General features: G+C 42.7%; 1 protein-coding gene across 26 annotated transcripts in view; it reads left to right on the forward strand.

Moving 5' to 3' along the window:
• NRCAM (neuronal cell adhesion molecule) overlaps window positions 1-25,313 on the forward strand; it is a 364,115-nt gene that overhangs the window by 212,112 nt on the left and 126,690 nt on the right. For 25 of the 26 annotated variants that reach the window (XR_007772049.1, XR_007772048.1, XM_050936052.1 and 22 more), the window contains 2 exons: window positions 15,412-15,512; window positions 25,024-25,221. Coding sequence is in view for 24 of the 26 variants with exons in the window: in XM_050936052.1 (XP_050792009.1) it covers window positions 25,131-25,221 (91 nt within the window). In the remaining 2 variants the exon portion in view is untranslated. Of the gene's footprint in view, window positions 1-15,411; window positions 15,513-25,023; window positions 25,222-25,313 lie in introns of those variants that run through there. The other variant, XM_050936074.1, reaches the window with a different exon arrangement.

A 25,313-nucleotide genomic window follows, 5' to 3' on the forward strand; every position in this document is an offset into this window, starting at 1 on the left:
TACTTAGAATTCTTGCATCTGGTAGGAGATTTTTATAATCCCATCCCTGAATCCCTCTCACTCCCATTATACCTGCAGACTCTCATACATGCACACAATTGTCATACCCTTGGTCCTTCTCTCAACCATCTTTCCACACATTTCCCTGGATCTCGGCTTTTGGCTACAGCATTTTCTTCTGCAGGGCCATAAGGAAAAATTGGAAACAACCCCAAGTTCCCGACATATTGCTTTCCACCATTAGTGCTTTGGGATGTAGGTCCTGTAAGGAAGTCTGGCTGAGGATGAAGTTGTGTGAAGGCTGTGGGAGGCAGGGTCCTTTAGATTTAAGAGAGAGCAAAGATGGAAATAAACCAGTGGATGATTTTGTGAGGTTTAGAGCACAATACCAGGAGATGGAGTCAAACAGTGCTGAAGTAGTTTGTTCCTTTTCGCCAACCCCTCATTACAACGCATATAAGAAATCACAGTTTTAAATAATTCTACACATGTGGATGAATTAACTGGAAACCCGTGGAATTGTAATTTTGCATTAAAGATTAAGGGCTACAGTCTGTTCTTACTGAAATTAGTGTTAACCTGGAGTAACTGCAATAAAGCAACTCTGTGCAAAATCAAAGTTCTATGCTCAGTGGAGTTACTCTGGATTAGTTCAACTGGTATAATTCAGAACAGAATTTGACCTTTAACATTTGAGTGTCAGCCTCCGTACATGATTTACAATTAGAAATCCTGAATAGTGAAATCCAGCACATCTCTGTCATCTCTCGGTCTCACTTCAAACCAGGAAATAGCTGTCTGTCTGAAGTACCATTATTCTCATTATAATTGTGTTGACTAAACCTATTGATTCATTCTAAAAATAAGATAATAGTCAGAACATTTTAAAGCATAGCGAAGCATGTGATTAAAACCATTTTAAAAATTCTTCTGTATATTTTTAGGAAGTTTGTTACTTCACAGTGTTGTTTATGCAGGAGCTTACACACTATAGAATATAGTATATATGTAATAAAGAAAATACATATGGAATTCCACAATCGTGTTTTTTTAAGTATATGATAAAAAATAATTTCCAGTAACTTTGATGCCAGAAATTACACACAATACAATTTAGAACTACTAGTACAGGGAACTGTATTTACAGTGTTACCTGCATATTTATTTAGAAATGCAGGGCTATAACTTGGGTTAGAAGACAAAAGTTAAGCGTGTGGGGTTTCAGTGCTGATGATCAGAATAGAAGCATAATTATGGAACTGTATATTTTCTGATTGTGTTAAACATTGCTATGGTTCAAACTGTACTATACCGGCCTTCTCCAGAGATAGATTAGGAGGGTAATAAAGAAAGTATTCTCCCAGTGTATAATTTAAAAATATTTTCAGATTTTTGAACCTCATTCTTAATCTTTCTTCTGCTTCCATACACCAGTTCTCCAGTTTGAAAAATAACAGTGTGCCTACCCATGAGCTACACTTAGCAATACATGCTCCAGGTAGAAGTTTATAATCCATTACTTTGGCAGTAGCATCTGAATAGTCCCGAATGGCATTTTTCTTTGCTTTCTTATATGCAGCAACATTTATCCTCTTCTCTCTTGTGGTGCTAAGGAGCTGTATTACCTTTTCACATTATTTTCTTTGGGTTCAGTACTTTCTATGCATTTTGTGAGAATCTATAGTATATGCTTGGCATAAATTTTATATGACGTGGAAGCAAGTATTTTATAGTAGAAAATCCCTTTCCCATCTGTTTGATGAGAAATATACTGATCTTCATTTCAATGACCAAAAAACAGACCGCAATAAATTCTGTATTCTGTATTCTGTAGAATAAAATTGAAACATACCCTTCTTGTTCAAGAGCTTGCTTTACAAGGACAAAATAGGAGCTCTCATCAGAACAATAATGTATACAGAAAATATCCTGAGGAAAATAGTAGTCAAGCAAATTAGCATTAAACAGATCTGCTTAGTTGAATTGTGGATCAGTTATCTGTGAAATGGAAGTTCATGCTTGCATCTTTTAAATTATTACATCAAAGTGTAATGTTTCCCCAGGGCTGGATTTAGGAGAGGAAACCCACGTGAACACCTAGGGTGCCAGGATTGGAGGAAGCCAGCTCTGGGTGCTGTTTTTGTTGTTAGCAACAAAAAGGAAAATAGAACGTTTGAAGTAATTTTTCAGGTATTCCATATGTGGATTCATTTTTCACTAGCCTCCTAGAATGTTCTGGACCTTTGTAGAATCTCATGGAACCTTCCAGACTTTCTGAAAACTATAATCAGCCTCATGTGATGACAGAAACAGCAGTGAGAAAAATTGGATACCACAAATTGATCCTAAACTGTGCCGATAGTGATCATACAATTTTGAATAGGCCTGGGCAAAAGTGAGTATATAACGTTTCCAGAAAATAAGCAGATGTGACACTTCTCAAAGTCATACTGTGAAAGAGTGCTTAAGAATGGAGAGAAACTGAATCAGCATTGGCTAGTTTAATCTAAATCAACTGACAAAATGTTCTATTTTTGTAGCAAAATATTTGACAAAAATGCCAAATCATTGCTTGCACTTTCCAGGTACAATTATTGACATAACTTAGCTGATGCTCTGATGCAGGACGAAAAATGACCCAGCCATTTTACAGCCTATTCCAAATGCATGGGGGCTGAGTCCAGGCTCAAGCTGAATAAATACATAGGCGCAGAAAAACAGCACATTATTAATGTAGAAACCCAGCATTGGAGGAATGTGTTCGAGCATCTTATCTTAATCATCCTCTTCCTTGCAAAGAATAATTTGGCTTTCCGGGGCTTGTCAGATAAGTTGGTCTCTGAACATAATGGTCGTTTCCTCAGTTTGGTAGAGCTCCTTGGGAAATATGCCAATGTCATGAGTGAGTACCTATGCCGAGTAGTTCGTAAAGAAGCTAGGAACCATTTCTGCAGCAAAACAATTCAAAACAAATTGATTGGCTTTATGGCAAGGAAGGTGCTTGAAAACATAATGATGTGGCTTGCCAAAGCAAAGTACAACAACATAATAATGGACTGCACTCCCGACATTAGTCACAGTGAAAAGATGTCATTTATTACAGTAAGATTTGTTGCCAACGAGGATGGCTGTGTCCAAGTAAAGAAACACTTTATCTGTTTCTGGTCTGTGAACAACTCTACTTGAAAAGGCATAATAGAACTGTTTAGGAATATATTGAATGAGAAAAAAGTAAAACTTCAGGACTGCTGTGGCCAAGGCAATGCCAACAGCACAAACATGAAGAGAAGAAACAGTGGCATCCAGGCAAGGATCCTTGCACTGAATCCAAGAGTTTTCTTCATGCCTTGTGGCTGCCATTCCCTCAGCCTGATTGTGTCAGATGCAGCGTCATCTTCTTTAGATTCAGTATCTCTGTTCAGAGTACTGCAAAGGATATACGTCCTGTTTTCAGCATCAACTATCAGGTGGAAGATCCTCACCAACAATGTTACAAATCTGTCCGTGAAGCCACTAAATGACTCTTGCTGGAAAGTTGCATTGACAGCGTTAGGCCAGTGAGGTACCAGGTGACTGAGGTTTACGAAGCCCTGATGGAACTGGTGCAGTCAAGTAAAGCCAAGGCTGGATTCCAACACAAGGTGCAAAGCCTGGCAAATGAGATCCCTAATTTCAAATTTCTGGTCTCAATTGTGGTTTGACACGATATCCTGTTCCAAGTAAATTTATAAGCAAGGCATTACAAACTCAGTTGATGAACATTGCAACTGCTACTACTTTGATGAGAAGCTATCTTGATTTTGTTGTGGCCTACAGAGACAACGTAGTGAAGATGCTATCTTTGCCACCAAACAAATGTCGGAAACTTTAGGACTCATAGACTCATAGGTCAGAAGGGACCAATATGATCATCTAGTCTGACCTCCTGCACAAGGCAGGCCACAGAACCCTACCCATCCACTTTTATAACAACCCCTAACCCAGGACTGAATTATTGAAATCCTCAAAATTGGTTTGAAGACCTCAAGCTGCAGAGAATCCACCAGCAAGCGACCCATGCCCCACGCTGCAGGGGAAGGCGAAAAACCTCCAGGGCCCCTGCCAATCCGCCCTGGAGGAAAATTCCTTCCCGACCCCAAATATGGCGATCAGCTAAACCCTGAGCATATGAGCAAGACTCACCAGCCAGCACCCAAGAAGGAATTCTCTGCAGTAACTCAGTTCCCATCCCATCCAACATCTCCCCGCAGACCATTGAGCAGACTTATCTGGTGATAATCCAAGATCAGTTGCCCAAATTAAACTATCCTATCATAACATCCCCTCCATATACTTATCCAGCTTAGTCTTAAAGCCAGAAAAGTCTTTTGCCCCCACTGCTTCCCTCGGAAGGCTATTCCAGAACTTCACTCCCCTAATGGTTAGAAACCTTCGTCTAATTTCAAGTCTAAACTTCGTTACATCCAGTTTGTACCCATTCGACCTCGTGCCTACATTAGTACTAAACTTAAATAATTCCTCTCCCTCCCTAACGTTAACCCCCCTGATATATTTATATAGAGCAAGCATATCCCCCCGCAGCCTTCTTTTGGCCAGGCTAAACAAGCCAAGCTCTTTGAGTCTGCTTTCATAAGGCAGGTTTTCCATTCCTCGGATCATCCTAGTAGCCCGTCTCTGGACCTGTTCCAGTTTGAATTCATCCTTCTTGAACATGGGACACCAAAACTGCACACAATATTCCAGATGGGGTCTCACCAGCGCCTTATATAACGGTACTAACACCTCCTTATCCTTGCTGGAAATACCTCGCCTGATGCATCCTAAAATCGCATTTGCTTTTTTAACAGCCGTATCGCATTGGCGGCTCATAGTCATCCTGCTATCAACCAATACCCCAAGGTCCTTCTCCTCCTCTGTTGCTTCCAACTGATGCGTCCCCAACGTATATCTAAAATTCTTATTATTAATCCCTAAGTGCATGACCTTGCACTTTTCACTATTGTATTTCATCTTATTACTATTACTCCAGTTTACAAGGTTGTCCAGATCTTCCTGAATAGTATCCCTGTCCTTCTCCGTGTTAGCAATACCCCCCAGCTTTGTGTCATCCGCAAACTTTATTAGCACATTCCTGCTCTTTGTGCCAAGGTCAGTAATAAAAAGGTTAAATAAGATCGGTCCCAAAACCGATCCTTGAGGGACTCCACTAGTGACCTCCTTTCAGCCTGACAGTTCACCCTTCAATATGACCCGCTGGAGTCTCCCCTTTAACCAGTTCCTTATCCACCTTATAACTTTCATATTCATCCCCATCTTTTCCAATTTAACTAACAGTTCCCCATGTGGAACCATGTCAAACGCCTTACTGAAATCGAGGTAAATTATATCTACTGCATTTCCTTTATCTAAGCAATCCATCACCTTCTCAAAGAAGGAGAACAGATTGGTTTGGCACGATCTACCTTTAGTAAATCCAAGTTGCAATTCGTCCCAATTACCATTGACCTCTATGTCCTTAACTACTTTCTCCCTTAAAATTTTTTCCAAGACCTTACATACTACAGACGTCAAGCTAACAGGCCTATAATTACCCGGATCACTTTTATTCCCTTTCTTAAAAATAGGAACTACGTTAGCAATCCTCCTGTCGTACGGCACAACCCCCGAGTTTATAGATTGCTTAAAAATTCTCGCTAACGGGCTCGCAATTTCACGCGCCAGTTCCTTTAATATCCTTGGATGGAGATTGTCCGGGCCCTCCGATTTTGTCCCATTAAGCTGTTCAAGTTTAGCCTCTACCTCAGTTGCGGTAATATCCACCTCCATATCCACATTCCCGTTTATCATCCCTCCATCATCGCTAAACTCCTCACTAGTCTTATTAAAAACTGAAGCAAAGTACTTATTTAGATATTGGGCCATGCCTAGGTTATCCTTAACCTCCATTCCATCCTCAGTGTATAGCGGCCCCACTTCTTCTTTCTTTGTTTTCTTCTTATTTATGTGGCTGTAGAACCTTTTGCTATTGGTTTTGATTCCCTTTGCAAGGTCCAATTCAATGCGGCTTTTAGCCTTCCTCACTTTATCCCTACATGTTCTGACCTCACCAAGGTAGCTTCCCTTACTAATCCCGCCTTTCTTCCACTCCCTGTAAGCTTTCTGCTTTTTTCTAATCCCCTCTCTGAGTTGCTTGCTCATCCAGCTTGGCCTACAACTTCTGCCCATGGTTTTTTTCCCCTTTCTTGGGATGCAGGCTTCCGACAATTTCCGCCGCTGCGACTTAAAGTAATTCCAGGCCTCCTCCGCATTTAAATCCACAAATTCCTCCGTCCAATCCACTTCCCTAACTAATTTCCTTAACTCTTTAAAATTAGCCCTCGAGAAGTCGAAAACCCTAATCCCAGATCTATATTTGTTTATCCTTCCATCTAGTTTGAACTGAATCAGCTCATAATCACTTGAACCAAGGTTGTCCCCTACCACCATTTCTTCTACGAGGTCCTCACTGCTCACCAAAACCAAATCTAAAATGGCATCCCCTCTCGTAGGTACTTCAACTACTTGATGAAGAAATCCATCCGCTATCACATCCAGAAAAATCTGACCCCTATTATTCTTGCAAGCACTCGTCCTCCAGTCTATATCCGGGAAGTTGAAGTCTCCCATAATCACACATTTCCCCTTTGTCTTTACTTCATTAAAGACATTAAAGAGGTCTCTATCCATATCCAAATCAGATCCCGGTGGTCTATAGCACACCCCAAGCACTATCTCAGGGGAAGCTCTAGTTGCTTTTTTACCCAGTGTGATTTTTGCCCAGACAGACTCTGTCTTATCCATTCCATCGCTTCTTATTTCATTACAGTTAATCTCATCTTTGATGTACAAGGCTACTGCACCAACTTTGCCTTTCTTCCTGTCTTTTCTAAACAGCACATTGCCTTCAATACCTGTACTCCAGTCATGAGCACTATTCCACCAGGTTTCTGTTATCCCTATAATATCCAGTTTCACTTCCTGCACCAGTAGCTCCAGTTCCTCCATCTTGTTACCTAGGCTCCTCGCATTAGTGTACAGACATTTTAATTTTTGGCGTTTGGCGTCAGTGACATTCTTTCCCCCGTCGTGCACAGGCCTTCTACCACCAGCATCACCCGTTACTCTGGTTTCTACTCCACTATTCCTCCTTAGATCAATTCTTTGGTCCGCAAGGGTATCCCCTCTCACTTTGTTTACTTCGCTCTCCAGGTTATATTCCGCCGTGGAGATCTCCTGAGCACCTCCCAACCATCTCCCCCAACTTCCTAGTTTAAAGCTCTCTTGATGAGGTCGGCGAGCCTCCATCCTAGAATTCTATTTCCCTCCTTACTTAGATGAAGTCCATCCTGAGCGAACAGTTGTCTATCCGTAAACGCTTCCCAATGACCGTACATCCCAAAGCCCTCCTTATAACACCAATGCCTGAGCCATCTGTTGATCGCCATAATCCTGTCACTCCTTCGTCGCCCTGCTCTAGGAACCGGCAGAATCCCACTGAAGATTATCTGAGCCTCGATTTCTTTGAGCGTCTTCCCCAGTCTGGCATAGTCCTCCTTGATACAGTCCAGCGAGTAACTAGCCGTATCATTCGTTCCCACATGAAGCCCTGTCTTCAAGGAAACTCATATTCATTGGAAGAAGAGACAGCTTGGTTCTGAGGGCAGAGGTGAGGTTATGGGAAGCTCAAAAGAAAATTCAAAAGGGAAGGTTTTTGCTTGCTCATGACACTGCTCATCCATTGAAGAAAAATTGGGACAAACAAAGCACAACAAAAAGACTTGAGTTTTTGTGTGTGACCCCAGTAAGCTGCTGGTGGATAGGAAAACACTCTTGAGCAATTGTATGGACCTTCTCTGGAAGTTGACCCCTGGGCAATGTTCGGACATCAGTGATAAAGACCTTAAAGTCAAACTGGACAACATCCATCACATTTTGCCACACTGGAAGCACTCTGCACTCCAAGTTCTCCAGTTTATTCATGATGCAAAGCTGATGGACACTTTTCCTAATGTGTGGATAACATTGAGGATTCTGCTCACGCTGCCAGTCACAGTTGCAAGTGGTGAGCACAGCTTTTCGAAGCTCAGGCTCATTAAAACATATCTTCAATTGACAATGGCCGACGAGACACTGAGGTCGCTTGCTATTCTATCACTTGAAAATGCCATTGTTCAGTCTTTGGATCTCTCTGACACTGTATTTCAGTTTGCGACTGAACTAAAGGACTAGGATTAACATTCTAAGGCTGTCACCTACTGTAACACTAGTCAACCCAGTGTTGGTGCACAGTTCAATTTCTTGATGTTAATACATATTCAGTTATACTTAAAATTAAAAAGTTTCTATAAGCTGAGAGGAAATTTTTTTTTATTTGCTTATATATGGCATGACTAGATACAGATTTGCAGATCGTAGCATGCAAATTTATCCTCTTATATGATAGGGATACATCGTGCATACAAATAGTGCATCAAAATCGTGAAAATGGTGATTAATACGATAAAAAATAAGGTATTCAAAAGTTTAACAAATGAAGGAGGTGCCAAAGACGTTCCTCATTGGGGCACATTTGGTCTAGGGCCAGCCCTGTGTTTAGCTAGATAATATTTATATACTTCTGGATAAGTATGGATAATTTATTTTTGTCTAAGTATAGCATTTGCTGCTTCACACACACACACACCGCACACACACAGGCCATGGGAAAAGTAAGTTAGAATTTACCTCTTGATGAATAAATGAATCCTTTTTTACCCTAAAGCTTTGAATTAATAACTTGTGAAAAAAGGCTCACTCAGACAGATCATAGTAATTGACATTGTCCTGGCATTGAGCTGCTTGATGATGTTGCACCTGAAACTGTATCATTCTAATGGTTTTAAATGACCTTCTCTGATTTTTGAAAACAGAAAATACCATATAAACTAAGTTTAAAATAAGCTTTAATTGAAAGGGAAGCACATTGGGAAAGGATGTTAGCATTTTCTCATTTAGAGGGATTAGTTTGTGATATTGATATTTTAAAAATTCCATTAGATGTGCAAGATTAACATGTCAGAGAATTAAGCTTTGGTTTTATTTTTGATATGTTAAAATATAGGCCTGTTAATCCTTTCAAATTGCTCAAGTCAGAGAAAATATCCACATTTACCTGGGCATGAAACACATATAAAAATAAACTCATTCATATTTTGGAATTTTTTATAACTTTTATAATGTAGATTCAAATAAATGACTGGGAGGAGGGAATTAAAGAGTGAAACCAATTTTGTTATTTTGATCCAAGTTTGTGTGTTGACCTTTCCTTAGACTGTAAGTTCTTTAGGGCAGGCACTGTCATTTACCATATGTCTGCACAGTGCATAATACAATAGGGCTGTGACCTGTTTGTAAACCTGTAGGTGCTAATGTGATATGCATGCTTAATACACCTCTACCTCGATATAACACAACCCAATACAACATGAATTCGGATATAACGCGGTAAAGCAGTGCTCTGAGGGGGCGAGGCTGTGCTCTCTGGTGGATCAAAGCAAGTTCAATATAACATGGTTTCACCTGTAACGCAATAAGAATTTTTGGCTCCCGAGGACAGCATTATATCGAGGTAGAGGTGTATTAACAACATTCTTTTATCACCTAATCCTGTTGCTTCTTCCTGTACAATATCTCCATTATTCATCTTTTTTCTTTCTAGTCTTAGAACTAAAATCTAAGTCAAAGTATTAGTCATCTATCATCTAAACTATTGCAACTTGTTCATTGTGGATCTCCCAGATTCTGTCCTTGTTCCTCTCTGGTCTGTCAAGAACATTGCTGCGAATATCGTTTTTCTGTCCACGGCTCTGATCACATTGCTTCTTTCTTTTAATCTATTAACTCCTTCTCACTTTCCACCTCAAGTTTTAGCTTATACTCTTCACTGTTAAGGCTCTAAACATCTCTACAATGACTCTTTCTTCTGTTCTGCCCTCACCCCTGTAACTCATAAAAGATACCATTCCCTTTGTATTTTCTCCCCCTCTTATCTCCATCTCTTCATCCAAGCTGTCCCCTACAGCTAGAATAGTCTATCCATCCTGCTATCGCAACTACGCACCCTCTCCTCTGTCAGGGCCAATCTGCCACCTAATGAAGGGCTGCTAATTATTTTTTTATTCTATTTTATTTTAAACACCACACAAAGCATATAGACCACTCTGTGCTCTATCCATCCCAGGGAGCAAGGAGAAAATCTGGCAGTTCAGCAAGGAGAAGGTTGCTCTGTGTTTGAATTATTGCCTGTTTGGTTCCTTTGTAAGATCCTCATGGCAGGCGGCTCTTCTACATTCTCTAGTGCCAAGCAGATAGTCAGTACTCAACACAATAACATGAATGGGCAATGAAGTGCCTTTGTTGTTCTGAGACAAATATGGTTATTTTGTTTTTAGTTTTCTGTCTGCATTTGCACCATTTGGGCTCTCTCTTTGCCCGTTGCACATGCTGAATGTTTTTCTCTGTCTAGATTTGCAGAAATCTGGAAGACTTTACTTTGCACTTTATGATTTAAAAAATGGAAAGAATTAACAGTAATTCCCCCACCTCCAGTGTCCTTTTCTTTGCAGTACTTGAGACCACCAAAAGCAGACAATCCTCATTGAGGCATACTAAACCATTCTTTCTTACACCCACTCTTTTACCTTCTCATTGCTCACTGCTCCACTGCCAATTATGTACAGAAGGTGTTCATGTTTATCACCATAGTGTAATCTTTCCTTCAAGCAAAGGTACAACAGTTAGTTATAAAGTTCCACCTGTGGTGTCACAGGTTACCAGACATCCTTGAAAACATGCATCTACATGGTTCTCAGGAGTGTAACCTGACCTGGAGTCTAGTTAGTGAACCCATCATGGCTGTATTCACAAGTATTTCTCCTCATATCTTTCCTAACTGTGCAGTGGCAGTATGACTAGTCTCATCTGTTAAAGTAGAGACGGGCTTGATTTACAAGCTTGCTCACTCTGCATTGTAACCAATATTAGAATGAAACGTTGGGAATCCTTGTTCAAAGACACTTGTCTCTCCCCATTCATCGCAGGAGCCTAGGCATTTAATTCAGGCTTTGGTGATCACATTGTTCCTGTGATTTTCTAAGCACCTTTAAGTTAGGTACCATGATGTTCAGCATCAACGTTGTTTTAGGTACTTTTGAAATTTTTACCCTAGTCCAAAAAATTACTGAAACAATGGTATCATGGGGCTGCCTGTGTATTATATATCAATGACTTTTAGAACAAGCATGCTTAGTTTACAAGTAAAAATATTATTTTCCTCACTACCAGTCTTGAGAGTCAGGCTGTGTTTTTCCCTCCTTCCCCATCTATAAGAAATACTAAATTATGTCTCACTTACACATGTTCAAGTTGTGTTCTCAGTGTCACCAAATGTATTGTCACTGCCTTCTATAGATTTGTATTGGTGGAATCAACTGAAACTTCGTAAGCAATTCTTTGACCCACAAGAGGGAGCGGTACTTTCTTGAGTTGTACAGACTCTGCAGAACTAACCAAAGTAGAAAGCAGTATTATTTTTATCACAAAGGTTGGCAGAGATGACTGAATATACAGATAGGTGAGAGAGCGCAAAACTGCTGAGTAAAAAGGTGCTGTTTTTACATGATCGCTTTTCAAAGTAGACCTGCAGAGACTTTTGGGAGGACAGGAAAAACAAACTAAAAGCTATTGGCTCTTGACACCACTTGTCCCTGATCTGTCAGTGTGGAGCAGCCTTAAGTAGAGGAACTGACATCCTTTTTTATTTTTAAACCAAAGGTCCAATTGTTTCCCCTGGTCTCCAGCTCCATGCAGAAATACCCAGAGGAGAGAGAGGGTCTTTTGAAAATTCTGCAAGAGCCACCTTGTGGAGTTTCCTCAGTCTTGCTTTTAAACCATACCAACAGTTACACCTGTGCCACCCAATCCTGTAATAACTCCAGGCAGGTGGAAGCCTGGCACCTGTGTAGACAGAGCTCCATTGAGTTTGCTCTGTATTGGTCCAGAGTGCTCAGCCTATTGCAGGAGTGAGCCCACGGAGAAGAGAGTAAATTACAGGAAAAGCTGTGTTATCTGGCACTTTACAAACAGAAAAGAGATAAACCGGCATTTCAGGAGAGAGTGCTGGGTGCGGGCTCTGGGAGGGAGTTTGGGTGTGGAAGGGGGCTTGGGGCAGGGAATTAGAGTGCGGGAGGGGTTTCAGGGTGCAAGATCCAGGCAGGGCTCACCTTTGACAGCTCCCCTCAAGTGACAACATGTATGGAGTGGTGGAGCCAGGTGGCTCTGCGCACTGCATCTGCTCACAGGCACCGCTCCCGCAGCTCCCATTGGTTGTGGTCAGTGATCTAAGGTGGAGGAATGGTCACAGGGGCTCAGTGTGCGTCCCCATCCCGAGTGTTGGCTCTGGAGCTCCCATTGGCCGGGGACCATGCCCCGCACCCACTCCTGCACCCCAACCCTCAGCCCTGAGCCCCCTCCCGCACCCAAACTCCCTCTCTCTTAATTAACCAAAATTTTTGACTTACCAGCACCTCCTATCCGCCCAACATGCCTGATAACAAAGCTCTTCCTGTATGTTGTCGCAATCAGAGTTGTCAGTTACAACAGAATGGTACAGAACACAGAATGGGCATATAGATAAAAAAACTGGGTTATTTTTTATTATTATTTTACCCTTATATTATAGTAGCCCCTAAAAGCAGTCAGATCAGGGTCCATTGTGCTGGGGGCTGTACAAATCTGACAGTCCCTGCCTCAAAGAACTTGCACTCTAAAGGAGAACAATCTTTTCATCATTGCTGTGAAGGAAGTGGTAAGTGAAATGTTTATGTATATTTTTCTGACTTGTTCATTATGAATAGGACTATTTTCTTGAGACTTCAACAAAGAGATGTACAGCTTGCAATGGTTTTTGAGTTGTATGATATTTTGTTAATTTTTTTATTCAGTTAATGCTAATTTTATGGTTTTAACTGCAATGAGAAAGACAGTGTAACTATTGTTCATACCGAAAATGCATAATTTGGAGGAAGCATAATAGTTCTAGAAACACGTCAATATTTGTATGACTTATAGTAAGTTATGCAGTTTATATCTTATAAATTTATTATAATGTACGTGTTTTACAGTAAAAGTAGCATAGAGTCCTGTGGCACCTTATAGACTAACAGACGTTTGGGAGCATGAGCTTTCGTGGGTGAATACCCACTTCCTCAGGTGCCCCTGGAAATTTCTACTACATGCATCTGACGAAGTGGGTATTCACCCACGAAAGCTCATGCTCCAAAACGTCTGTTAGTCTATAAGGTGCCACAGGACTCTTTGTGTTTTACGGTAACACTTAAGAAGCCCCAACTAAGACTGGGTCTCGACTGTGCTAAGTATTGTATAAAAACACAGTGGGTGACAGTTCCTGCCTGGAGTGCATATATCTAAACTGACAAGACTGACAAAAGATGGGATGGCACAGAGGCCTACGGAGGTGAAGTGGCTTGCCCAAAGTCACTCACTGAGTTACTGGCAGGTCTCCTGAATCCCAATCCAGTGGAACCATGCTGTCCTCCATAAAAATATATATGATGTCTAAATGGCATGAATATTACTATTAATATTCTGTCAATAGTGGCTTAAATAGTCATCAGATTGAGTTAGCTGGTTCTATTTGCTTGTAAGATTTTGGATTACAATAATTGTTTCTAACTGGAATTTTTTATTTTTGCTTTATCATTTCAGTACTAGGTAATATTAAATGTTTCATTTCTTTAAGATATAGACTTGTTTTTAAAAAAGCTATACGTCATAAAAAGTATATTTCCTATTAAAAATTCTGATGGTTTCATAATTGTTGTGTAAAAACACAGAAAGAAACCCTGCAAAGATCTGGACTTGACTGATAAGGGAGTTGCTATAATCACAAAAGAGAATATTTTGATTAAACCTTTTTTCCCCAGAAAATACTGTGTGTGACATAAAATGAATATTTATAACGTATAAGCTTTTTATGTACAAATCATTGAATGCTTCTATTTATTAACTCCCTTTTCCCTCATGTGGAAATGTTTTTCTTCATTGTTTCCCTGGGAACCTATATTCTGCTGCTCAAAACAGATGAATTTCCCTGAAAAAGCTTTATTGTCCTCTATAGTAAAATATTCATCTACTTGTCTACGTGAAGAATCCAGATATTAGACTGAGGAGGGAAGGGAAAAGTTTCACACTCTACCAGTTTACTTGTAATTTTGCTTGGATTTATAGTGCCTGAGCCTGATCTCCAGTATTCATAAGTACATGTAATAGATTACACATTTTCCTAAAACCCCTTTTTTTTTTTATTATTCCTTTCTTGCAGTGTCATGGTCTTTCCACATGTCTAACTTTACATTTGACTCTAATGTGAATACTCTAGAACAGAGGTGGGCAAATGTTTTGGCTTGAGGGCCACATCGGGGTTCCAGAAGTGTATGGAGGGATGGGTAGAGAAGGCTGTGCCTCCTCAAACAGCCTGGCCCCCGGCCCGTGGCCCCCCTATCCTGCTCCCTGTCCCCTGACTGTCCCGACGCCTATCCACACACCCCCTGCCCCCTGACAGACTCCCCCGGGACTCTCATGTCTATCCAACCGTCCCCTGCTCCCTGTCCCCTCACTGCCTCCCAGAACTCCCTGCCCCTAATCCAGCACCCTCGGCCCCTTATCATGCTGCTCAGAGCACTAGGACTGGCAGCCACACTCTCCGGCCGGAGCCAGCCATGCCGCCATGCAGTCTAGAGCATCAGGGCAGACCGGCGGCTCTCGCAGCCCCTCCACCCAGCAAGAGCTCGAAGCACCGCCACCCAGAGAGCTGGTGGCACAGTGAGCTGAGGCTGCAGGGGAGGGGCCAGAGGCTGGCCTCCTCAGCTGGGATCTCAAGTACTGTGAATGACGGTCCCATGGGCCGTAGTTTGCCCACCTCTGCTCTAGAATGATATAAACAGATGGGGCTGTATGTGTGATGATATGTGCATATTTGTACATCAAAACCATATTGACCAGCCAGCAATGTATTGCACACATCAGACATTTTCCTAAAGAGATGGCACAGGAGCTGCATTTCCTAGGAGATCAGGGGTGTATTGTGCCTATTCAGCACAGGACTACATTGGAAGTGGTGTGTGGCTGCCCCACCCCAATAGCATCTATGGGAGGCATTGAGTCTCTTTGGTTAGACGGGGACTTGTTCCATTAAACACTGACGTGTCCATTCAAATATAGCCCCCAGTTTACCCCTTCCTTATACGTGCTATCCTCCCAGCCCCCACCCCTTCTTTCAAAGGGATCATTTGCTTTCTTCTCTTCTTTTCCCAGGTGAAGCTACCCAGACACTTGAAGTCTTGTGAGCAGGTGGCTAGCTGGGAACCATCACTGCGTGCTGTGCCAATACCCAGTGCTCTGCTCCTGAGTCATTGGTGAGTCTAGACCGCTTACTCTATTCCTGTTCTCCAAATGTAATTATGTCTTACTTTAAAAGGAACAGTCATTTCCCCCTTGATTTTAAAGATTATTCTTTTTTTCTAAGCACACTTTAAAAAAACTTTCAGACTCTAAAATTGTATTTTGCTTGCTTGCGTATGTCTCCCTTAACCCATGTTTAATATACACAGAGCTTGGAGTTTGAGCTCACTCACAACTAACATGTCAGCAAGAAATACAGGAAATGCCACCATAAGTTAGTTTTAGTGGTACATATAAAATATTTTGTATAATCTGAAGATCTATTGAATGGCTCCTGAAGCAGCTGTTGCTGCCAAATTTTGCTATGAAAGATTGTTTTCATGTGTTTTCTTGTGAAAAATCTAGGTTGGAGACACTGGTTTATGAGATATTTGATAAAAAAGATTAAGGGAAAAGGTAATTTGTTGTACAAAAACTGGAGATCTGAAATTGAACCATTTATACCAGGGGTCCCCAACCTGGTGCCCACGGGTGCATCTAAATGCTCTCACCGAAATTCGGTGGCATTTCAGCGGCGATGCCTCTGGATGTGGTGTCATCCAGAGGCGTCACCGCCGAAATGCCGCTGAATTTCAGCAGCCTTTTGGCGGATGCTCAACTGCCGCCATGGTCGCCAGACGAAAAAAGTTGGGAACCACTGATTTATACTGATCTGTATTTAAGGAAAGCTGTTATTTCTGGTAGCTGACATTATGACATAATATAACAACATTCAGTAGCTGTTGTATTCATATAGTATTAAATTATAGGAAATTGCATTTTGAATATGTTGAACAAGAACACCAGATTGTGCTGACAAACATACAGGAGTAATTAGTTAAATATGTTCTATCATAAACCATTTAGGCATTTTCTCTCTATAAAATACGACACTTAATAACATAAAGAGTGCAAATTCAGCATTAACTTTCCCAATGCCGTTTAATCCCCATAGTATACCAGAGTACGTCAGCATTCTATATTGTTTTAAATAATAGAAGTAATAAAGATAGAAGACCTGAGGTATTTTTGCATGATGCCAATTTCGCACTAGTTTTACAGGCCGGGGGCCTCATTCTCCACTGCCTGATGCCTTGTGGAGTCATTTAATGTGTTCAAAGTGAGTGCAATGTAGGTGTAAAATGCTATCAAATCAATGCGCTAGTGTGTTACACTCATTTTGCACAGGAATAAATACACCATAAAATGCCATGCAGTGAAGAATTGAACGCTGGGCATTTTCCTGAAGGGAGAGTGATGTTAGATAGGCTATCTGGGTGGAAGCTTTGTGGGGAGTGGAATCGTTGAAGGCCAAAGCTCATCTGAGGTGTGGTCCCATAGCACTGAGAGCTTTGTCTAAATCAGGGATTTCAAACTCAAGTCACCACAAGGGCCACATTGGCCTGTGGGCCGCATCGCTGACACCTGTTCATATAAAGATACAAAAGCCCCCAGCCCCACCCCCAATCCACCCCTTCCACAAGGTCCTGTCCTGCCTCTTCACACCCCTTCTCTGCCCCCTCCCTGCCCCTATTCCAACCCCTTCTCCAAATCCCTGCCCCTGCCCCACTTCTTCTCTGCCTTGTCCCCTGAGCATGTGGCTACCCTCCCTCCTGAAAAGTGCTAAGTGCCGCCAAACAGCTGTTTGGCCACAGGAAGTGCCTGGAGGTAGGCAGAGGAGCAGGGCTGCTGCACGCTGGGGGGAAGAGAAGGCGACAGGTGAGGGGAGCTTGACAGCCACAGGAAATAACTCTAGAGGTGCAGGGAGCTTGGCGGCTGCAGAAATAACTCGGTCCGCAGGCCACGTGTTTGAGACCCCTGGTCTAAATCATGGATGTCAACGTCATTCTATAAGGAGGGCCAAATTCCACTTCTGGTTGTGGTTTGGGATATAAATTTCAGTTCACAACAGACCTCACACTAACGTCAAGGGGAAGCTTGACAAACAATCAAGGGTAGAGTATGCAGGTCTGAATTAATGCACAGGCAAACTAAGCATATGCCTAGGGCCCAAATGCATTGGGGCGGGGGGGCAGGTGCCCAACAAACAGCCATACACTGTGCTCACCATAGCTGGGATGGCCATGCTGTGGGACCAGCTGTTCATCCTGCTGCTGCTTGGGGTGCTCACCTGCCATGACAGCAGGTGATCAGACCAAATTTGAGTGAGAGGCACTGTGACCATTGTCATGATAAGCAACCCCTTGAACAACAGGATCATGAACAAATGGTCCAGCAGATCCACAGCGTGGCCAGCCCAACTGCAGAGTGTGTACTGAATAGTTATTTATTGTTATTCGTGAGAGGGTAGGGGCCAAAAAGTGTATTTTACCTCTGGTGGGGTAATCTGGCCCTGAGAGTACAGCCCTGTGTAATAACTAAAAATGTAGTTGTTGTTATTTGTTATTTAATCAATTATCCTTGTGCAAGTGATAAAGCAATTATTATTATCATCGAATATTTTTATTGCAGTAACACTTGTGGGCCCTGATCCTGAAAGAGGCCTCCTTGTGCTAAGTGCTGTACAAATATTTAGGGATGTACTTTCCAGTTTCATCAGAAACCCTATAGGAAGCAAACAAAGAAAAGTATTTTTCTTATTTTCCACTACTATGTAAAAAGTTCACTGCAGTCAGGAGTCCTTGTCAGCTGTTTTGCCCAAAAAGGCAAGTCCAAGAAATTCTCCCGGGAAGAGCTTGTTTTAGGCATATGATGTTTTTGCAGTTATACAAGATACCATGGCTCATCTTATTTTATGTAATCTCAGTTAGTTGCTCTTTGTAAGGTAGTTGCTATCTTGCTACCTTCGCTTCAAACACATTTATCTAAAAAAACAAACATTTCCAAGAGATTTTCCTGTCTTTGAGGGATAATGTTATTTTCTGTGTATGTGTGATGCTTCCCAGGGTTGTGAGGCACCCTGGTACCACTTGTCCTTAGCACAAGGAAGTCTTGTCTGTGGGTCAGATCCCCAACAGCACCAGCCTCTGGAAACAGAAGCACTGACTTTCAGGACTACGCAGGCCCCACTCTCTCTTTACAGTTTAACTGCAGGCACATTCCAATTCCTGTGTCCTCTGGGCATCTCCCTGAAATGTCCAGGCCCTCATCCACTGGACACTTAGAGAATTCACAGATCCTCTGTTCCTGTCAGGGCCGGGCCATGGACTGCCTGTCTACACCAGTCAGGAGATGAGTAACAAAGTCAAAGTTGAGCTGAGTCAGGATACCAGAGAGTCACAGTCAGGAACCAGGTTACAGACAGTAGGCAAGTAGCAGAGTTGGAGATGAATGAGGATCAGCATCCGCAGTCTAGTGTCCACAGAAAGGCACAGTCTGGAGCAGAAGCAAGCAGGTGGTCTGTCTCACTGCTCAGAAGCTCCCCATGATGGGTTCCTGGTTTATATACTAACTTGAGCCAATCAGTGGGCAGTGGTGGCCCACCACTCAGACTCTGCTGGGTGGTACTTCCGGCAGTGTCTAGCTTCACTTGGTTCTCCAGCAGAAACAGGCTAAACTTCCAGTGGTGATGTGTAAGCATCAGCTGCCCAGACCCACCATGGTCCCAGGTTCTAGTCCTGCAGGTTCTTATACCATCCCTCCCCGTTCTGGGCCCTCTTTGGGGTGATGCCAACCCAGGATTGTTGTGGTGAGTTTTCAAGAGTGGAATGCGCATGGGTGCAAAACTAATTAGGGTCTGAGCCTCTGTGAGGGTACTGCTCTGAGGCCACGTTGGATGCATCCGCTTTCGCTATAAATGGACAAGTCAGGTCAGTGTGTGCCAGAATTGGGGCTATGGTGAAGATGATCTTAGGCTGGTCAAAAGCAAGCTGGGCTTCAGCTGACTAAATGAACTGAATGGCTTTATGAAGGAGGGAAGTCAGGAGGGCTTTTTGTTCAGAAAAGTTAGTGATGAATTGCCTATAAAAATTTGTGAAGCTCAAGAAGCACTGAAGTTCTTGGGAGGTCTGGAATGCTGTCCAGTTGCGGATGGCTTTCACCTTCTGTGGGTCCATCTGAATGCCCTCCAGGGAGATGATGTAACCTAAAAATTCAAAAGTGGCCTCATCAAAGATGCACTTCTCTAGTTTGGCATGCAAATCATGCTTCTGTAATCTCTCCAAAACAGACTGGACATAATGGCAGTGCTGTTCAGGGGGTTCAGAATACACCAGTATATCATCAAGGTGGATGATCATGTACTGGTCCAGAATGTGCCTGAATATATCGTTTATGAAATGTTTAAATGTTGCAGGGGTATTGGTTAAGCCAAATGGAATTACTAAGTATCCAAAGTCTTCCATTTGTCCCTAGGCCTTATGTGCACTAGATTGTATGCCCTCACAAAGATCTAGTTTAGTGAAGATTTTGGTAGTCCTTCAGTGGTTCAACAATTCCAGAATGAGAGATGTTCGTTCTTTCTTTCTTTCTTTCTTTCTTTGCACAACTGTCATCCCTGTTGAAGAGGTGAATCTCCAAATGAAACCCTTTGCAAAATTTTTATGGATATATGTACGTAGTGCTTTCAGACATGGTGTATATCTGTCTGTTAGGCACCTTTAACCCAAGTTGTATATCTATTTGTCAGTCATAGTCCCTGTGTGGCGGTAGTAAATCCTCATATTTCTTTTCAAACACATCCCATCCAGATAGTCTTCGTACTTATCGGGGAGGCTGAGGTTCTGGTCTGGAGCTGCTCCCTTCTGGTTAGCCCTCACCATTTGGGGTCTCACTTCCGAGGGTCTTATCCAATTCCTGGGGCCCTGGGTGGGGTCATCTGGTGACTGGTCAGTTTGTTGGAAGCAAGCTTTTGGCAATATCCAGAGAAGACCTTTGTTAATACTTCTGCACCACTGAGAGATATATAGGTTATGCTGCTTCAACCAAATGTTGGGAGTAAAAGTTGGGAAACTGAGTCACATATCCACCCAATGTAGGCTTAATGTTTGGCTTCATTTATATAATTTCAGAAAGAATTATTGTCATTTATAGTGTATCTGGATGTATATTTATGCCAGACACAGTATATTGGTAAATGGGCCCAAGTTACCACATTCTGGGGGCAAAGTTCTTCCATCTTCCGTGACAGTTAACTGCCTTTTCTAATCCCTTGGTCAGGTACTTCTGTCACATTCTTCAGTTTCTGGTCTGGTGTTTCTCCAGGTTGGGTCCATGTTCACTTCAGCCTTTTATACATTTCTATATTGCCAATTAAGTAATCTTTATCCGATTGCCTTTTAGCATATCAACTTTTTGAGTTTTAGGTAACCTTTACATTATGCATGAGCCTCAGTTACCCAACTTCTGTATTTTTCCTGATGGTTTTGCAGTTTCTGGTCATGTTGTTTTGTGCCCTGGGTCTTCCCAGAAGAAGGGTGTTTTTTTAATTTATCATTACATTTTTATGTATCTTACTTACATCTTCCAATACAATATGTTACCTTTGTTCTGTCGACCTTAACATTTTAAACAGATTAGCAGTTCTATGTAAAAGGAGAACTGGCAAAACCATACTTACGCCACCAAAGCCTTAGCCTGTTACTCCTCATCTGTACTCATTCACTATACATAATTACAAATCATTAAAAATATAGCTATCAAAGCTCTGAATCTTATCATTAACAATTCTTCATTTCTTTCATTTTTTCATTCTTCAATGTTATAAATCGGTATTTGTTATTTTGTGCTACCCTTAATCTATTAGAAAGGGAAGGACGAGTTATGGAAAACATAATTATTCTTAAAATCAACATTTCTTATCGCCTTTAAACTTGGAGGTTTTTTTCATTTAAAGTTCAGTTTTCTTTGTGAATCATTACATTAGAGATTTTCCTGTGACTGCATTTTGAAGAGTGTATGAATTTTAGGGCCTTGATATTTAGTTGCTTTTAATGATACCACACCACAGGGAATGCCAATAATTATTGGAAAGAATTAAGAGTAGATCACATCAAAGCATATTATTTCCTGGTTCCTTTCCATTACTGCCCCTATGGGGATGGTCTCTTGGGTCATCGGTCCTGGTATAGAAGCGACCCCTTGGTTGCCTCCACCAGTTCTGCTATCAGTCCTGGGCTGGTTTGTTTCCTAAGCTCTTTCAGGTTGGACAGGAGTGGAGGACATATCTTTGTGCCCCATAATAAAAGCAGAGGCTGAGCTGCCATCAACGTTTTTTCTCCTCCGGGGTCAGGCATCCGTGGCCTGCGTGGGGTCAAGACTCGGTTCTACAGGTTTTGGCGTGGTGGGCAGGCATGGAGTCATTGGGCCATCCCTTCTTCCCTCCTTCTGCAAGCACAGCTGAAAGTCAGTGCACAGGGTGAGATAAATAAAGGCCTCTAGGTGAGTGGGGTTTTCAGTGTGGGCTAGCTCATCTTTTACATCCTCACTGAGTCCCCTCCAGAGCTGGTATAGATGGGCCGCCCTCATTCCATTTGATATCAGCTGCAAGCCGTCGGAAGTGAGCGGTGTAGGAGATGGCCAGCCCTTGCCCCGGCAAAGCTTCCAGAGGGCAGCCTCTGTGGAGTGGACACTATGTGGGTCATCAGTGATAGTTGAGAAGGCTTTCAGTAAGGCATCCCAGTTGGAGAACACTGGGCTGTTTGTGCTCCAGTAGGGGCAACCCAATAGAGTGCTTCGCTGGTAGGAGGACAGACTGCTAGCTTCACCTGTGTCTGCTCTGTGGGGTATATTTGAGGGCAGGCAGTAAGAGTGGATTGGTTCAGGAACCCTGGAATTTCTGACGATCCCTATCAAACTGTTTGGGCAGTGGCACCACGGGAACCAGTTCAAGTGATGAGCGGTCTGTTTGGTCACATAGCATAGCTGCTTCTCCCTGTGAGTGTGCTAGCTGCTTTCGTGGGGTCTATGCTTTAGCAGCGAGCTGGTCCACTTGGGTCTGTAGCATGATGTTCACCACCTGCTGGTCGATGACTTGGTCCTGCAAGTCCTGGGCTCTTGGGGACCTTGTTGTCAGAGGGTGGCCCACCCCTTCCATCATCTGTGGAGTGGTTGGATGGGAGGGTAGAGCTGAAGGTGGTCTGAGCAAACCATCACGGCTGGGCTGTGGGTGGTCTGTGTGCATCAGTCAGTTACCAAGTTCAGGTCAGGAGTTGAGTGGGGTAATCAGAGTTGAGCTGGGTCAGGATACCAGGAAGTCAGGGTCAGGCAGCAGCTTACAGGCATCAGGCAAGTAGTGGAGTCCGGGACAAATGAGGATCAGAAATCAGAGTCTAGTGTCCACAGCAAGACAAGGCCTGGAGCGGAGGCAAGCAGATGGTCTGCATCATTGCTCAGATAGCTCTCCATGATAGCTTGCTGGTTTATATATGAGCCAAATGCTGGGCTGTGAAGGGCCACCACTCAGGCCCTGCTGGATGGTACTTCCGGCAATGTCTAGCTTCACCAGGTCTTGCAGTGAAAACCTGGACTGAGCCTTCAATGGTGATGCAGCAGTGTCAGCAGCCAAAAACCACCATATTATAGTCCCATAGCCCACGTCCAGACTAACCCGCGGCATCGGCGGGTTAAAATCGATTGATCAGGGATCGATATATTGCGTCTAGTCTGGACGCGATGTATCGATCCCCGAGCGCGCTTACATCGATTCCGGAACTCCATCAACCCGAACGGAGTTCCGGAATCGACACGGAGAGCCGCGGACATCGATGCCGTGCCGTCTGGACGGGTGAGTACCTCGATTTTAGAAATTCAGCTTCAGCTACGTTATTCACGTAGCTGAAGTTGCGTATCTAAAATCGATTTTAATACCCTAGTCTGGACGTGGCCTTAGGTTCTTACAGTTCCCAAAGGAACAGTACACCACAGCTTACCAGTTACACCTTAGATCACAGCTCTGCTTCAAAACCACTTGAAAGTTGTGGTAAAGAGACTCAAAGATGCAGATCTCACAGAAAAAGTGTCCAAGTGTAAGACAGAGGCAGCTAAAGTCCCTAGATGTAGGAGGGGTTCAAATTAGCCAAAATCTCTTGAAAGTGGAATCCATTGTTAGCTAGTCTGTGTCTAAAACAAAAAGTCCAGTTTTTTATAGGCTTGGCTAATTATTACTACAGGTTTCTTGGGGATTCAGTGATACTGTGTCTGCTATTACAATCTGAGTGTTGTGAGACGTTATTGATAAGGTAGACCTTCTCTTAATGCTGAATGCTGTGAGGTTTCTGTTCAGTCTGATCTCTGGAAAGTAGTTTCTCAGCTGAGAATCCTCTGCCACAAGCACCTAATGGTTTTATCTTGGATTTCTGAAGCTACATTGCCCCTGTGGGTCTTGGTGGCTTACAGATAATGATGGAGTTCTCAACCCATTAAAGTCACTATAGATTAGAACCCAGACTTGAATTTCAGTAAAAAGGAGCCACTGTAATTCTTTGAGCATGGGTTTGAGGTGATCCCATCAATCTTTGTTGCCGGAGAGGTGGACTACTAAGAAGGACTGAGGATATTTTTAAAGGACAGTTTCCATTGGGCCTTCATTGCCACCGCCATGTCAATGACCATCATAAGAAAAGAAAAAGGGGTTTGGAAACTGGGCATTAATTGGTGAGGTTGTAATTGTGTTAGGCCTGGACTACTCTAGCAGGGGGGTTCAAACTAAGATACACAACTTCAGCTACGCTATTCACGTAGCTGAAGTCGAAGTATCTTAGTTCGATTTACCTGGCCGTCCTCATGGTGGAGAGTCAACCGCCATGGGTCCTCCGTCGATTTTGCTTACTCCTCCTGCCGAGGTGGAGTACAGGCATTGATCCCTGATACATCGAACACTACCCGCCATTGCGGCGGGTAGTATAGACGTACCCTTAGTGTAGACTTCTTCAAAACTAGCTGGACTGCTGAGGGTTTGTCTTCCTTGGAGGAGATATTGATGCTTTCAGTTAATAAAGGGACCAGTTAAAAAAGGGTGCTAGCATCCACCAGTAACGAGGGACAACCATCAGGTTTATATATCATGAGTAAGGCTAAGATTTTGTCATGGTTATTTTTAGTAGAAGTTACAGACATGTCACGGGCAATAAACAAAAATTCACAGAAGCCGTGACCTGTCTGCGACTTTTAATGCTGCGGCTCCATGGTTTGCCCCCGCCACTGTGGTAGCTGTGGGGCTCCCCGTCTGCCTGTAGCAGCTGGAAGGGCCCCCTCAGGAGTCTGTCACCTGTTGCTGGAACCTTGCAGGGGGCCCCTTGTCACTGCTGCTGCCTGTTACTGAAATCCTGCCAAGGCCTCGCTAGCTGCCAGCTCCAGAGTCCCACAGCCCCTGAGGCTGAAGCACAGACTTCCATGACCTCCATGACATAAACGTAGCCTTAATCAGGAGCTAAGTCTTCCTTGTAGCTTTTAGGTCTGCTTTGATGAGTGGCTTAAATTTCACTAAGGCCAAAAGATTGGGCATTGTTCCTAGTCCTAAGTATAATATATGAACTAATTCTCTCTGTAGTATCGTTACATTATTATTCTCTTATTCTTCTCTTCCAGCTTTCTTGGTTACATTTACATAACTATTCCAACATCTAGTTTGGTAAGAAGAAAAGAAAATTGTGCTTGTTTGTCTCAGTGGGAGTTAACTAATCCACCTTAAAATAATGATGACAAAAAAGACCATATCTGCAAGCAGAGCTTTCCTGATTCTCTTTCTGTGCCACATGATTACTGCATTGGAAGTACCTCTTGATTGTAAGTATTAACTTGTGAAATAAGCATGTTATAATGGAAGATAATGACAACATCTAAAACCAAACACTGAGAATGTATTAGCGAATGATGGA

Source organism: Gopherus flavomarginatus, chromosome 1 (assembly GCF_025201925.1).
Source record: "Gopherus flavomarginatus isolate rGopFla2 chromosome 1, rGopFla2.mat.asm, whole genome shotgun sequence".
Taxonomy (NCBI): Eukaryota; Metazoa; Chordata; order Testudines; family Testudinidae; genus Gopherus; species Gopherus flavomarginatus.